At 41.4% G+C, this 16,803-nt stretch overlaps 2 protein-coding genes across 4 annotated transcripts in view; both read right to left on the bottom strand.

The window, feature by feature from the left end:
* The window catches only part of Cmya5 (cardiomyopathy associated 5), a 92,849-nt gene extending 87,739 nt beyond the window's left edge, over nucleotides 1-5,110 (bottom strand). The window contains exon 1 of the mRNA XM_032899030.1: nucleotides 4,769-5,110. Coding sequence (XP_032754921.1) covers nucleotides 4,769-4,905 — 137 coding nt within the window. The 5' untranslated portion in view covers nucleotides 4,906-5,110. The remainder of the gene's footprint in view (nucleotides 1-4,768) is intronic.
* A 1,650-nt stretch (nucleotides 5,111-6,760) lies between these two features.
* The window catches only part of Tent2 (terminal nucleotidyltransferase 2), a 45,715-nt gene continuing 35,672 nt past the window's right edge, over nucleotides 6,761-16,803 (bottom strand). For all 3 annotated transcript variants that reach the window (XM_032899029.1, XM_032899026.1, XM_032899027.1), the window contains exons 12-15: nucleotides 16,089-16,225; nucleotides 11,785-11,876; nucleotides 9,339-9,418; nucleotides 6,761-8,150 (exon numbers count right to left, since the gene is read on the bottom strand). In XM_032899029.1, coding sequence (XP_032754920.1) covers nucleotides 8,076-8,150; nucleotides 9,339-9,418; nucleotides 11,785-11,876; nucleotides 16,089-16,225 — 384 coding nt within the window. In that variant the 3' untranslated portion in view covers nucleotides 6,761-8,075. The remainder of the gene's footprint in view (nucleotides 8,151-9,338; nucleotides 9,419-11,784; nucleotides 11,877-16,088; nucleotides 16,226-16,803) is intronic.

Raw genomic sequence — 16,803 nt, 5'->3', positions numbered from 1 at the left:
ATAAGCACGGATGAGCTCAACTGGAACAGAACCACTCCTCTGCCGAAAGCTGGTGCCGCCTCTTTCCCCTCACTAAGGAACGGCAGGCAGAAGCAGGGTTTTGCTTCTGGTAATGACCTACCCGAGAGCTGTTAAGAAACGAAAGTTTGCTGGGAGCGCTTTAGAGTCAGGTTGGCCCTCACAGTTTCTCAGGTTTATTTAATCCTTTTGACAGCCTAATAACTAGGAGCTAGCACTGCCCTGGGGCCAGCCGCATAGCCCACTGGTGGAGCATTTACCTAGCATGAGACAGCAAATAGCAGCCAGGAAAAGGACTGGCTCCATTAATGATGGGGGGATGAGCCTTCTGAACTCTAAAAGCATTTTTATCTTAGAAGGGATACTTTTTGCTGTTCATAAAGGTAGGAAATTCCACATATGAATTCACTAAAAAAAAAAAAAAAAAAAAAAAAAACGAAACGAAGGACAAACCTGAGTTCTACTCGGTCTTTATCTCTTCACTCAGAAATAAATGCTGTCAACCTTGTTAAACCGCACTCTCTGAAGCTTTTTCTAGTCTATTTTATGTTTGACATCTGTCCTAGTTTGCTTTCTGTTGCCGTGATGAACACCGTGACCAAAATCAGTCTGGGGAGAAAAGCTTACACTCCACTGAGGGAGCTCAGAGCAGGAACTCAAGCAGGAACGTGGACGCAGGAACTGAGCAGAAACCAGAGAGTGCTGCTAAATGGCTTGCTCTCCATGGCTTCCTTGGCCTGCTTTCATAGACAGTGAGGGCTACCTTGCCATTCCTCATGAAAATCGGTCAAGAAAATCTGCTACAGACCAGTCTGAGGGAGATGTTTTCTGAACTGAGTTTCCCTTTCTAAACGATCCTACCTTGTGTCAAGTTAACACAAGTTTAACCAGTACAATGTTGCGGTAAATATTAAAATGTTGGTGCCTTTTATCCCGACATCATTTTAGATTATTCTATGATCATATCGTGGTGTAGTAAGATCATATCACATAAATGTATCTACCATCCACTTCTGTTAGTGCCTTTGTTTTAAACCTGTACATGCTTCTCTATTGCAAAAGTTAACTTGGATGCTAGGGAAATGGCTCTGCTGACAAAGTGCCAGCTGTGTGGGTATGAGTGCCCCACTTTAGATCCCCAGCCTCCACATAAAAGCTGGCCACAGAGATGCCATCTGCAACTCTAGCAGACGCAAGCCGAGCTCATTGGCCAGGCACAAGTGGACTCCTTCAGTGAGAGACCCTGTCTCAAAAAGTAAGGTAGAGAGTGAGCCGGAAAAGCAACAATGACCTCTGGCTTACACACACACACACACACTCACACACACACACACACACACACGCACACACACACACACACACACACTCACACACACACACACATAGACACCCACACACACACACTCACACACACACACACACTCACACACACACACACACACACACACACACACACACACACACACACACACACACACACACACACACACACACACACACACACACACACACACACACACACACACACACACACACACACACACACACACTCACACACATACACACACACTCCACACACACACACCCCACACCTCACACACATACCACACACACACACACCCCACACACCACACACACCACACACACACCACACACACACACATCACTCTCTCTCTCTCTCCACTCTCTCTCTCTCAACACACACACACACACACACACACACACACACACACACACACCACACACACCACATACACACCTCTCTCTTCTACTCCCCCCCACACCCACACACACACACATACACACACACACACACACACACACACACACACACACACACACATACACACACACACACACACTCACACACACACACACACACACACACACACACACACACACACACACACACACACACACACACACACACACACACACACACACACTGAGCTGAGCTAAATGTAGTTGCTGGCCTTTCAGAAAACCTACATAAGCTCTGTGTTTAAGCAGGGTGAATATCCCACTATGATACAGAGTTGAGGTCTTCCTTCTTTCTCTAGAAACCTCTCAAAGTAAAAGATGAGTGGAATGTTTCCCCTAGTGCAGTGGTTCTCAACCTTCCTTAACACTGTGACCCTTTAATACAGTTCTTCATGTAGGGGTGACCCACCAATCATAAAATCTTCATTGCTACTTCATAACTGATTTTGCTACTGTTGTAAATCATACGAATATTTGTGCCGTTTGACCCACAAGTGGAGAAATGCTGCCCCAGAGTAAGGAAGGGCCCCTCCTTGAACAAAGAGTACTCGAAGCCTCCTAAGTTGCCGTACCCATGCTGGCTCGCACCACATCTTACAAGTTCTTGCTTTTTTATCCTCAGTGAATGGCATGAGGCTCCAGAACAGGATAACGGTCTCCTCATCCTGCTGGGGTTTAACATGAAGTCACACAGGTAAATGCTTGCACAATAAGGCTCTCTTCTGAGTGTAATGAAACTCCTGTGTCCGAGGAAGGTTGACCTGTGACTCTCACCTTCTATTCGCTAGAACCTGTTCCAAATTCTCACTTCCACCCTCGGGGGATCATGGAACGTCAGGCCATGCCTATAACCTCACACACAACCAAGTGGTTTGATTCCTGACCACAGGGGCGTGACAGCTACAGGACCCTAATCACAGCTACCAATGCCTTCCCGGTTCCCCATCATGGCCCAAGCTCTTTCTTTATGCTGCCTCTTCATAGATTCTCTTCTGACATTCAACTTTGCTATCTGCCTGTCAAACTGTGGTCTGTGCTCTCAAGTCCTGCTGGGTTACTTACCATTTGGCTCAAACATGGACAGTTTTCCAGGACTCCATCATCTGCCTTATTCCCCCCAGCTTATTCTGACCCGTTTCCTTGCAGTGGATACTTTACTGTCTGTGGTCAGAACAGGCTGAGGTTACCTCAGATGCATTAAATCCTTACTAAGAAGGGCTTAGCTTTGGGCTAAGGGCAACTCAGAAGTGGTGCCTAAAACTATCAGACAACCCAATCGTAGTGTAAATGAGTTTCTCGTTATCTTGGAAAATAATAGCTAGACAAGAATATGAGTGTCCCACACATCACCATGAGAATCTCTCCTCTAACCTGGGAGTGGCTGATCCTCCTACTCCCTCTCCCACTCCCCACAGGCACCTTCTCCTCTGCCCTTCCTTCATACATCTCCTGCCCATCTTCTGATATCCAGTCTGTAGCCAGTACTCCATGATTCTAGATGCTCGACCTCCCACAGCACAGTGTTCATATTCTCCATTCAGTCTTTAGCACACAGACTTCCTTAGCATGTAGTCAGAAACCCGTCCTTCCTATCTTTTTCCTCAAAGTTCTTGAGGGCAGAGCTTGCTTCCTTCTTGGTAGTTGCTTGTTAAGAATGTAACTAACGCTTCAAGATTTCCAACGGATGGTTTTCTGTAATTGGCGGTACCTACATGTATGTATATACATGTGGAGACCTATTCCTCATGTACAATTTAAAAAAAAAGAAAAAGTCATCGCCACCAGCCTGGCACTCACTAAATAGGTGAGGCTGACTGCACAGTGAGCCCCGGGATTCTGTCTCTTTCCAGCTCCCTACCACAGAAAACAAGCACAAGCTACCAAGCTGGGCTTTTCCTCAGTACTTCAGGTACTGACCATAGGGATTGACTGGGGATTAAACCTGGGTCCTTGTGCGCACGAGGCTGAGCTATCTCCCCTGCCTTCAATGCCACTCTTGGACTACTTCAACCTGAGCTATTCTGGCCTTGGTTGGGCATTCTGAAACGATAAACCTTCACCTGCCACCCGCCAAGGCCTTCTGAGAGGAGTACTCAGGAAGAGATACCATTTGACTGACACATGCTTAGGATAAAACAAAACATACCACTATTCTCATTTTAGGGCTGGATGAGAAGCGACTAAGTGGAGAGAGTCCTAATATACAGACAGACAGACAGACAGACAGACAGACAGACACACGCACGCACGCACGCACGCACGCACGCACATATGCATATAGTATTACCTAATCTAATCTCACTCGCCTTATTGATAGATATTTAGGATCAGAGCGACTTTTAGGACAGAGGTTGCTGAAACACCTCCCAGGAGAGCCCAGCTGGTCTGAAAATCACAGTCTTCCTGCTTCTGCCTTTCTATTATTGGAATCACAGGGCAGGCATCCACACCTGGCCTTCATGAGTCTTCCCTTTAAGGAATGTATGGATGTTTGCACCAAAAATAGTTCCCATACAGCAAGCTAGCCCAGCGCTAGAACTCGAGGAGGCTGTCACACCTTTGAAGGTAATGGACTGCGCCTTCTCTGACCGCAGACCCTTCCCCAAGCTTAGGCAGGCAAGATTGATTCAAGGCGGGCAGCCAGACGCAAGGATTCCAGCACAGTTTTGCGGTTAGGCAGAACCCCAAGTAAGTCTCCAAGAATAAATGAGCAAGTCACAAGGAGCTGGGAGGCGGGGGTGGGGAGTGGGTGGGGGCAGACTGTGAACTTCGCTGCAGGCGACCTGTCACTCTTGCTGACAGCAAGAACCTTCTACCTTCAAGTTTTTAAAGAAGGCACCGCGCCCCAGACAGAGGGCTTGGCACCGGGGAGAAATGCGCTCCTGAGGTTGGAAAGGGAAAGGAAAAGGCTGGGGGTGGCCAGCGGCCTGGCCAGACACCTGTAGGGTGGACAACTTTGCTAGGCCCTGGGTGGTACCGGTCTGGCTACCTGGCGTCGGGCTCCTCCTCCGACTCGGCCGCCGTCTCCTCCCCCTCGCCCTCCGACTCCTCTGTCTCCCGCTCCTCTTCCTCCGCGCCCCATCCAAGTAAGCCCTGGGCTGCGAGTCCGCTGTCGCTGCTCGCCATCGCGCCTGTCCTGGCCGGAGTCGGAGCTGCCCACGCCTCGCCCGGTGTTCTCCGTCTGACTGCACTTTGCCCGGCCCGCGCGGCTGCTTGGGTTCCCGGCGCGCGGGGTGGGGGCACCCAAGCCTTTAAATAGAAGGCGTCAAGAAAGTTTCGCCACGGAGCTTTAGCCGCCCGGGCTCAGCTTCCCCTGGTTCCTGTCGCCTGCCAACTTCCCCGCCCGTTTTGGCAGACCTTCGGCGGCCTCTGGGGCCAGGGCGGAGAGCAGTGTTGAGGGCTGCCCAGGGGCGTCAAACGACCAACCAGCCCGGCCTTCCATCCAGTGACCTGGTGGTTCTTACACCTCGGGCTGGGCTGCGGGATGCTTCATGCCAAAGGCAGCGCTCGCCAGGGTCTTGTTTTCCCTTCTTCCTGAGAAGAGAACGTTAGGTGCAGGTTTGTAGATAGCTTAAGGCCCCAATGCCAGTATGGTGACAATGGAAACAAACCAGCAGCTCCTGAGGGGACCAAGATCTCATTGGATCAAGTAAAGCCAGTGCTTAACCTCTCAACCACTGCTCTAGGACTAAAGCCCAAGATCCTCCTAGAGAACAAATCCTGACTAATCCACTTTTAGAAATCGGGTATTTACACTGTATCAAATGAATTCTTTCTGCCTGAAAGGCTCACCTGTTCACTTATTGGAGATCACCGCCTTTCTCTGAAACCTCCAGGTTTGAACTCACTGCTCCTCTCCAGGAACTCAGAGCAGTCTTTTGAATGTGTTGATACCCAGGAGACTGTTTCTCTTTGTCACACCACCTAGTTCTTATAAGCTACGAATATTTCTGAGAAGGCAGAGGCCTGTTCAGTACAAGGGTTAGAAAGTATTCTTTCCAGAGAAAGACATTTGGCTAGATCTCCAAATCTTTACTCACCGCAGATTCTTAGAGTTGCTAAACAAAATGGGAAATCAGAGTATTACTGTCCAGTTACTCCAGCTTGAATGCTGCACATTGGGTGTCCCAGGACACTCTTTGGTGTAGATCGGCAGCCACCTTGTTTACCAATTTTGCTAAGACCCTACTTCAACTACCTTTACGTTTAGAATTATATACAGAGTCCACACATTTAATACTAATATTTTAACAGCACACACAAACAAAAACTGTGGCATTCACACAAAATTGAAATGGGAAAGACTTCCAAGTCTCCAGTTGGGGAAATAGGTCAATGGGTGGAGCACTTGCCTAGCAGACCCAGGCTTTGTTCAATCCCAGCAGTGAAAATAAATTAAAAAGAAAAAAAAAAAGCCTGTCTCACCATATATGAACAGCCCTCTTCCCTGATCCAACTGGACTGCCGCATGATCTTAAGTGCTGGCTCCTTAGTTCCAGGATGAAATTCATCAGCTTTTTGGTCTATTTGTCGCAACAGATCGGCTGTCACAACATGGTGGCAATGCAGGAGCCCACGCTGTGGCAGAGTCTGAGGCTTTAATGCCATAATGCTGAACAGCCGTCCCCAAGGGACTATGACTTACAAACAGTACCTGGGGTCACGCTGAACTGTCATACTCAATACATTCTGAGAAAGCGCTGCATAGTGTGGAATAAATCTTAGAAATTTTTCCAAGAAAAAAAATCATACAAAAAATTTTTACATCAAAAGTACTACAGATCAGTAATCTAAAAAACTGACCCATAGAGAAAGCTCTATTCCTAATTATGGCAGAGAAATAATGTGACTGGCGGCTAGCCATGGATGACTTCATCCCAGGGACTCTGGATTAAACAATCAAGGTTCAGATTGGTTAAGATAACCACAGCCTCAATCTCAGTACAAAACCAACGTTCACAGAAAGATAACGCCTCAGCAATTCCAGATATAAACTTTATTCCATTGACAGCATACGAAAATTTAAACTTAAAAAGAAAAAGGAAAATATGCACCCTTTGTAAGTCAAACAAAGAGAAAGTTTTAGTTTTTTAATTGGTCTGCAAAAAATAGTTTAGTGGTACAAACTGTACCCCTGTAGGCCTACAAGAAGTTTGCAATCTTTGAAAAAGTTAAAACCGCCTTCAAGATTACTTTTTATATTTAACTGTACAATACAGGTATTGACCAATTTACAAGTATTTACATAAACTAACAACAATTTATTAAACAGCATAGCTTGATCTGAACTACTGCTTTCCTGTGGAAAAGAAATACTAAAAAAGATTTTTGTAAAAACATTAAACTTTTATTTATAACTTTATTGTCTTATCTAAAACACTTTGTAGTGGCTTACTGCCTAAAAATTCCAGTTTAGATTATAATCTACAGACATTGGATTCCACAAATAACCTTAGCTTCGATGTTTCAGTTTTCTGTTTCCTATCATGAGGAAAATAAAACCAGGAAAACGGAGGTGAAGCAACAGTGCACAATTCACTGTGCTCTCAGAAAACATAGGAAACTACATTTTTTCCAAAATATTTAAGTCAGAGACTTTCAAACAGTCCATAAACAAGTCACTAACTGTTGTTAGTGTTCCCATTACAACAGTGCAAAATGTATTGTTTCAACACAAACTCTAAAACAGCCTTCAGAGTCTATAAAGAAGGTGTGAAGTGCTGAAAACACACTAATACAGACACACCTCAGACAGTCTGTCCCAGCGGTCAGTCAAGTGAAGACTTAAGGCAATTGTCCAGTATTTCAAGACTCCACAGTGATTTCACTGAATGAAAGATTTCGCTTGCTTCAAGTAACTGAATAGCTGACTTGAATCTTGGCTTGACTAGAGCTGAGCTAGACTACTGTCTACAGCCAGGCACACTAAGTACGTATTACTTAGGTCCTTTGCAAAACTCCACAGAGTTCTTCAGTATAAGCATGTGGTACAAGTACTTGAGAATATATCAAAACCTTATTAGTTCAGGTAATTTCTCAAAATATATTTTATGCTGAAAAGTCATGCCATAATACTACTAATCATTGATGTAAACATTTTCAAAAATACATTTTTAAATCAAAGAGTTTATTAGGAAATGTCATAATAAAATATGCAATCTTTATATAAGTATGTCCTTTTAAAAATAAAACATGAAAACAAGACCATTAAAAAAACCATGATGGAGGTAAGCAAATGAATTATGACATATGTATTGTTCTTTATTTCTTGGAAGAATTTTAGAATTAGAGACCAGTTATCTTTTCAGGGTAGCAGCTCTCAAAGGTAGAACACTGTTCAGATCTCTCTTGTTTTTCAATCTCTGCCATGACTAGGAAAGGGGAGAAAAAAAAATCAATCTTAGAATACAAACTAAACACAGAACAAAGGACTGACTTCACAGAGTTCAGACTATTAGTAGTGATTCTAGCTACTTGGAGTTTAGATTATGTTTCTTATTTTTAGTTCCCAAGGTAATTCTTTCCCAGAAAGGAAACAATTATTAAATATTCTTTAATATTCTATTATTTTTTAAAATGGGCATACAGGTAGCACAAAAACCTATGTGACAATAACAACATTACTTATAGATTAAATTATTCAGCTAAAATAGCAAAGTCTCACTCTGAATTTAAGGGGGGAAATGACGTTTTCTAGCTTTGTGAGTAAAAACAGTATTTCTATAAAGGCAAGCGTAAACATAAAACTTAGTATTTACCCTGAGAAATAGTGAAAGTTCCTGAGAAATTCTCATTCATATGCTAACTCCAGGTCACAGTCTTATCGCACATAGTTGTCAGGTAACTAAAGCACTGTTTTACAGCTGAGTAACCTCCAGGAAGCTCCCTCACTACACATACAGAAAGCCACGCTCCATTGTGCTATGTAAGGCAAGGCCTAATTTGAAGAGAACTTACAACACACTATTTGCATTTTAATTACATCAAAGTCTGTCTGTGTGTCCAAATAATGAAAACAGTTTATCTGCTGTGTACCCATTTTCTGACCTCTCCCTCCACTTCCAGTTCTTATAGATGTCTTTCTGTCAATGCATCTTCACACTGACACTCATCGCAAACAGGTACCTCACCTAGCAAAACTACCGACACAAACACATACATACACACATACATCTTTTAAAATTTCAAAACAAAAAATAATAAACTGTCAAAATATACTTAAGATCAAATGCCATGATGGGAATAGCAGAAAGGAAAAAGGACATGATTCACACATCAAATCCTTTCTCTATAATAAATGCCCTGATATTTTAAAAAATGTCCATTGAATCCATTGATAGTCCATTAAGTTATTTGTGAATTTAATAAGCTCCCAATTAAAAGTGTTGTTTCCACAAAAGTGAAACTCATAAAGGAAAAATAGTGTTAGCTCTCTGGAGGAAAATTCATCTAAATTTAAGTCATAAATTCTTTTTACTGTCACATTAGTGACTTTATTTTTCCTAACTTGCACACTAGTCCACTAACATCTTTAGAGTCGACATGGTACACTGTTTTACCTTTAGAAATTGGTCCTTGATCATATCAAACTTCTGCTTCTCATGCACAGCTCTGGCGGTGTTAGTTCCATCAAAAGGTTCTGTGTCATGAAATGTACATGTGGGAAAATTAGCACAATAGGATTCATTTTTCTAACGTGAACTGGGGATCAAACCTAGGGCCTTATCTTATATATGCTAGACAAGTGTTCTACCATGAGTAATGAACAACAGTTCAAGAACATATTTAGATTAGGTCCAATTATATGAAATTCCCAGTATGTCATGGCCTTTGGTTTATAAGACAGCAAGTTCATATGGCTCCGTCTAGTATTTTTACTAGATGTGTGTATATACACACACACACATACAAACTTGACCTAGCTATGAGCTGTCTGATAAGGTAGATGAAATTTAGTCATTCTTCTGATTTCAATCCATAGGTGAATCGAGTTACATAAAGACTAAAGTACTCCATCTAAGAGAGGGTCACAGTATCAGATGGTACAGGAGTAAGCTTAAACTCAGTTTTAATTTAAAAGCTGATCTTGTTCAGGAGGGAAAAAGTCAGGAACCTTCGAGTAAACCAGTGGTTCTCAATGTCCCTAATGCTGCAACTTTAATTCAGTTCCTCATGTTGTGGTGACCTCCAACCACAAAATTATTTTCATGACTTTTATGTAAATTTATTTACATTACTGTTGAATCATGATGTAAATATCTGTTTCCTGGTGGTCTTGGGGGACCCCCAAAGGGGTTGCAACCCCCAAGTTGAGAGCCACTGGAGTAGAAGTTCAATGCTAAAGAGAATGAAAGGCAATGCAGCCTGTTTTGATGTGAATGGATGTTTACAGAGAGATCTGGTGAGGACAGTTTCCATGAGGAATCTGGCAATGAAGAGAAAAAATTCCAAGCAGAGAAGACAGGAGGAAACGAAGTTCTTCTGTGTGCCCGATACATGCTATCTCCTTGTCTACACCCAGCCCATGCCAGTTCACCCACTGGACACAGCAGAAGAGGTCAGAGAGGTAGGTGGACAGATACACAGATCAAGGAAAGGTCTTGCAAAAACTGAAAGCATTAAAGCTGAAAAGGGGGAATGAAGGGCAAAATCAATTGAGTTGCTTGAGAGAAAAGTAGATAAGCGGAAAACCTGAAGAAAGTGAAGAAATATGATGGAAAAGTTCACTTTATTGCTACAACCTAAGCAGGCCCACAACTCTGACAACTCTGTTGTTTTGTGGTTTTATGGGTGTGTGCATGTGTGTGTAGGTGCAGACAAGGAATACATATGGCGTGAGAAGACAGCTTGAGGAAGTCAGTACTCTCCTTCAGCCGTGTGGGTCCTGAGGACAGACCTCCAGCAGGTTAGCAGGTTTGGCGGCAAGAATCCTTACCTGCGGACCACCCCCCATCCAGGTCCCTTTAGTCATTCTGTACTACTCAGAAAGGCTATGCTTCAAGACTTCACTACACTGTGGACCTTTTCTTGTTGTGTTTTGGATTCTAGTAGAAAAAAGCTATATATCAAACTATATTGAACCACATCATATATAGATAGCACTTTATAAAAATATTTACTTTTCAAAAGAATATGGGTAACTAATACACACTCACTGTGCAACATTAGCAAACCAAACAACAGAGATCTAAATCAATAGTCAAGCACCCTTTTAAAATGTTGCAAAAAAGAAAGAGAGAGAGAGAGAGAGAGAGAGAGAGAGAGAGATTGATTGATTGATTGATTGATTAAAACCTTCTTGATCAGCCTGGTGTGGTAGTGCACACCTTTAATCCCAGCATTCAGGAGGTAGAGACAGGCAGATCTCTGAGGCCAGCTTGATCTACAAAGAAAGTTTCAGGACAGCTAGGACTGTACAGAGAAACCCTTAATAATAATAACAAATATTCTCAACCTAATGTTTACTATAAATGTTGACATTTTTATTCTTTTTCACCTCAAGATTGAAAACATCTTCAACTTTCATTTATGAAAGCAATTTTACTGTTCTTGTCAGGAGCACAAGTAGTGCTGGAGATCCAATTCATGGCCCAGCCTGTTAGGAGGGACTCTGGGGATTAGTTTCCCACTGAGTCAAAGAAAGTGTATTAAGAACATATTTTAACTACATGTAAACTCATTTTAGAAAATAGAATTGTTTTCAGATCATCTTTAAAGTTAAATCAACTTCATAATATGTATCACAAATTATATAGTTTCAGTCAATTTAGTATGAAGAAAGCATGAACTGCTCAAATCTTAACAACTAAAATGAACAAATTCACATTTAGCATTTCTCCATAAAGGAACTTTAAATATTTTTCCAAATTAAAAAAATGTAAAGGTAGATATGTAAGTAACCTTAGAACATAAGTACATTGCTTTAACAGAACTACAAGTTGGAATTAGTAGTTCCACGACGGTAAATGGTGACTAGGGGGCAGACAGTGGTCAGGCAAAGCCTACCTTCAACACAGATGTATTTATTTCTCCATTCCATATCATCTGGCCTTGGGATGGCTTTGGCTTCACGGACTGAAATCATCTGAGTATTCCAGCTGAAGGGAGGCAACAGAATTTCTCTTTTATTAATCAGGGAAACTGACTTGACTGCCTAACAGAACACTAGGCGTGGCCTCCTGCCCTCAGCCCATTCTCCATGTATGTTACCACGTGTGATTCTGCATGCCTCTTCCAAATAGTTTCAGTTCCAGGATACAAGATACTTCTTTCATTGTTCAACTAGTTCCTCAGTATATACTAGATACTGTATATGCTTTTAGTTACGAAAAATAGTACAAAAATGATTCTTTAAAGCTTAAGTAAGTAAAACACAAACACACTGCCTACTCCTAATACTGAAACAAAACTTTTTCATCAGTTATGAGGTAATCTCATGGAATTTTCTTTTTCTAGTAACATTGCCTAATTTTCTTCAGGCACACTTTATAGGATTTGGGAGAAATTTTGAAAGTAGCTAACAGAAGCAAGGAAGAAAACAAAATGTTTTTTGTTTTTATATAAGAAACAGCATTAATTAACTAAGACAGGAAGTCATGTAGCCCAAGCTGACCCTGAATTTTATAGCCAAGAGGACCCTGAACTTCTGGTCCTCCTGCCTCGACTTCACAAGTGCCAGTTTATACAGTACTGGAAACAGAACCTCATAAATAGTGCTTCATAAGCCCTAACCAAGCAGTTTACTCACTGAGCTGTACCCCACATCCCTGATAGTAAAATAATTTTGTCCACACTGATCCTCTACCATCCGCCTCCCAAGTGCTGGTTTATGCAGTGCTAGAAATAGTACCTACACTCCATAACCCTAGGTAAGCTCTTTACCACTGAGCTATGCCTCATAGCCAACAGGAAAATACTCTGAATGAGCCAATTTCATCTATCTAATTGACTATAACCCATATCCACTCTATAGTATCTACTAATTTTACATGTCTTTAAAGATTATAAACATTTATTTATATTTGTAAGTTACTACAATAAAAGCATTTTTCATTTTTCCAAGAAGCACCTCAATGTACATGAGCTCAAAAAATAATAAATTTGAGAACGAGGTAAAATCTTTTTGCCAAATGTATTGCCTTTGTCTAACAACGAGGTGAGAAAGACCATGTCTTGGGACTCACCAACACTCAACCAACTCTTGCTCCATATATGACAAAGTCTCTAAGAGCATAATCATGGGCCATTTATGGAAGGTTTCTAGAAAAAAGATTTTCATTTTTAAATATGTAAGAAATATTTGCTGTCCTCTAAGCATAGTTTTTATTATGGCTTTGATCAAGAGCTGTGCAGAACAGCGCAGTGGCAGGTACCTGTAACCCTAGAACTCAGAAGAGGAGGCAGGAGACTGAAAACTAGAAACTAGCCTGGGATATTGAGAGACCTGGTCTCCAAAGGCCAAGGACTAGAGAGTTTTAGTCGTATTTGCCTGGCATGAGCAAGACCTTGAACCCAGGCCAGGGAGTGGATATGGGGAAGGCAACTAGTGTGGAGCTTTAAGGTTTTAAATGTACACATCTATAAAACAAAATATATACATCTTGTGAGTTATCTAGGGAAGAAATTAATAACTGATTGTTGCTTACAGTTCCAAACAGAAAAAGGACTTTGTTCCATTACTACAAATTTTTCCAAGATTTTCTTTAAAAATAACAATACAGTGAGAAAAATCACTACATACTGAACAAACTACCATTACAATGTTACATTTACATCACTTTATAAAATCATGTTGTCAGGGACATCCCTGAAATTCTCATTCTCCAGCTCCACCTTGTCTTGTGTGTGTGTGTTGGAAATACATACCCCACAATAGCTGATGCTAGAAGCTGCAGCCCAGACTGCCCTCAAATTTATAATCCTCCTGCCTCATCTTTTTTAGCCTATTGGCTTACAGTACCTCAACCAATGATAACTTTTACTAACTCCACTTTACTAGCCTTTTATTTTGTTTTAAGAGAGTGTGGCTATACTGCTGAGACTGGCCCCTAATTCTACTTCAGCAGTCCTTGCTTCAGACCCCACCAATGTCACTACAGACATGTGCTACCATACCTGACTTAAAAAACAACAACAACAACAACAAAAAAAAAAAAAAAACACAAAAAACAAACAGTAACCTTTAATGGCATATAAACTACAAAATGTAAATATGCAAACATCCTTTAGCAGACAGTTAATTTTTTGTCTTTCAAGTAAAGAGGGTGCTTTTAGCTGAATGAAATTCAGAAGAAATGCTTATAAACATTTTAGCAATTGCCAGAATTCTGCCGAATGGAACCTCATTCATTATTTTCACCATTCTTGGCTGAGCTCCCTACAGTCAACTATGTGAAATTATTTGGTATAAAATAATACATTGGGCAAAGGTACATATGAGGAAGTTTTAAAATCTTTTCCCAAACATTAGCAACACAGCTAGCATCCTTTGACCCAGTATGCTATTGTTTTCTTAACTAGCACAAAAGCCTTCCCATCTAGCTTCTGGTGCCAGTCCAACAAAGCACCTACACAAAGAACAAATACATTTTTCTTCTGTGAATCTTTTCTTGTAACACTTCCAAATGGGTTTGGGGTTAGTAAGATGGCTCAGCTTGTAAAGGCACCTGCCACCGAGCCAGAGGACCTGAGTTTTATTCCTGGGACCCACATGGTGGAAAAAGAGAACAAACTCCCACGAGCTGTCCTCTCACCTCCACACTTGGGGCTGGAGTTAGGGAGATGGCTCATGGAGTAGAGTGCTTGCCACCCAAGTGTGAAGACCTGAATTCAGATGCCCAGCAAGTATGTAAAGTCAGGCCTGGGCCAGCAGCAATAACTCAGTGGATAAAGACACTGTCACCACACCTGACAACCCAAATTCTATCCCCAAGGCTCACATGTTGGAGCAAGTGAACTGTCCCTACAGATGGCCCTCTGATCTACATGAACCAGGGCACACATGTACCCCTCAACCCCAACACAAAATAAGAAAGTAAATAAATAACTCGATGTAAATTAAAACATGTTTAAAAGCCAGACGTGGTAGCACCTGCCTATGATCTGAGCCCTGGAGAAACAGAGGCAGGAGGATCCCTGGGGATTGCTGGGTAGCCAGCCTAGTCAAATCAGTAAGCTCAAGGTTCAGTGAGAGAGTGTTTTCAAAAGAACAGATGAGGGCAAGGGAGGAACATATCCAGACCAATCCCTGTCCTCTCTACATAGACACACACACACACCCCACACACCACACACATGTACGCACACACCACACAGAGTGACTTCAATTTGAATCCCAGTTCTCCCACTAGTGAGCTGTGTTGTTATGGGCATGTTTTATGTATACAAATTCCCTAAACTTGGGAAATTTTTGCAATGATTAAAAGAAACACATAGCAATCATTTAGCACATACTGGATACTAGGAAAACACTATAAACAATACCCGTTATGGCATTTTTTTTTTTTTTTTTTTTACGGAGCTGGGGACCAACCCAGGGCCTTGCGCTTTGCTAGGCAAGTGCTCTACCACTGAGCTAAATCCCCAACCCCCACCATTATGGCATCTTTAAAAGTAAATTTAGAAACAACCATTACGCCTTTAAAATCTGTTTATACCTCATGTTTCATGGTTTTATAACTTTTGTCAATGAAGACTCCCCTTTCATCATGGCTACCTGATGTATTTTTTAAATTTGCATTTCATTCTAATGTTCATTCAGATCAAGCATTTAAAAAATTCCAAGTTTGTCTTGGCTGAGTTTTTTTTACTATAAATTTTAAATTCCTACAAACAGATGTTCGAACTACATACCATCTACATAAAACTCAAACATAAGACCCACCAGGCCCCACTAGAGAGTCCTCAACATAAAGTAGAATCACAAATGAAATAAAACAAAATTCAAGCTGAAATGATGCTCAAGGTTAAGAGCTTATATTATTTTTCAAGAGGACCCAAGTTCAATGCTCAGCGCCTATACTAGGCAATTCACAAAAGAGAAAGGGAAACTCTGTTTCCCTTTTCTGGACTCCATGAGCACTGTACCCACACATGTACAAACATACACCAGTCATACATATATAAAAAAACGAAATCGTAAAACGAGGCTAATTAAACTATGAGTGTTTCGTTAGCAAAGAATACAACATGGAAATCTTAGTTGCTATTAGCTGTTAGACTATAACTCACGTACCTACTCACAGCACTGAATAATACACACAGCCTCCGAGTAAGCCTAGAAACTCACTTATATATAAAGTTTTACTTACTCAAATTCTGTAGCATAGTATTTAAGAAAGCCCAGTAAGAGGTCCCCAAGACTGGATTCATTCTTTGAGAGGTAAGGAGGAACATTACATGGGGCATGATGAACAAGGTGCAGCTGTACAGAAGTACTAAAAGATTCCTGTCAAAAGAAAAAAGGGAAGCACAAAGCCATTTACAATGTATATTAAGGAGTTTATCCAGCCTTATTTAGAAATTTTTTCTAATTCTTTTTCATTAAAGACCTCATCAGTACCCGGACTAGGGTAAAAAGTATATGAAAAACGAATGCTTGGCTTGAGCATATCATTATGGTAGCAAAAGATTTCACACGTGAGTCAAATTATATTATACATATCATGATTCCCCTCAATGACATATGTTCATAAATATATCTCCTTGTTTCTACGGTAAAAGGCTGTCCTTTATGTATGAAGGAGATATCAAGTGCAAAGGAACAGCTTTTTCCAACTTAACATTCTTCTCAAATGTCACAAAAGCCTAAGTATATGAACGGTTTGGTTTTGGTTTTTGTTTTTGTTTTGAGACTTTCAAAATTGTTTGATTTTGCTGTTATACTTTAAGGAAAGTAGAAAGATAGATGTTCCGTGTGCTAAACTTGAAAGGATGAAGGGAAAGAAGAGAGAATACATACAAATGACAAAGATCCATCGGACTTTCATCAGAGTAATTCACAAAGGAGTGCTTAGCTGTGTGTGA

The sequence above is a fragment of the Rattus rattus genome, chromosome 3 (genome assembly GCF_011064425.1).
Source record: "Rattus rattus isolate New Zealand chromosome 3, Rrattus_CSIRO_v1, whole genome shotgun sequence".
Taxonomy (NCBI): domain Eukaryota; kingdom Metazoa; phylum Chordata; class Mammalia; order Rodentia; family Muridae; genus Rattus; species Rattus rattus.
This window is presented reverse-complemented; position numbering and strand designations above follow the sequence as displayed.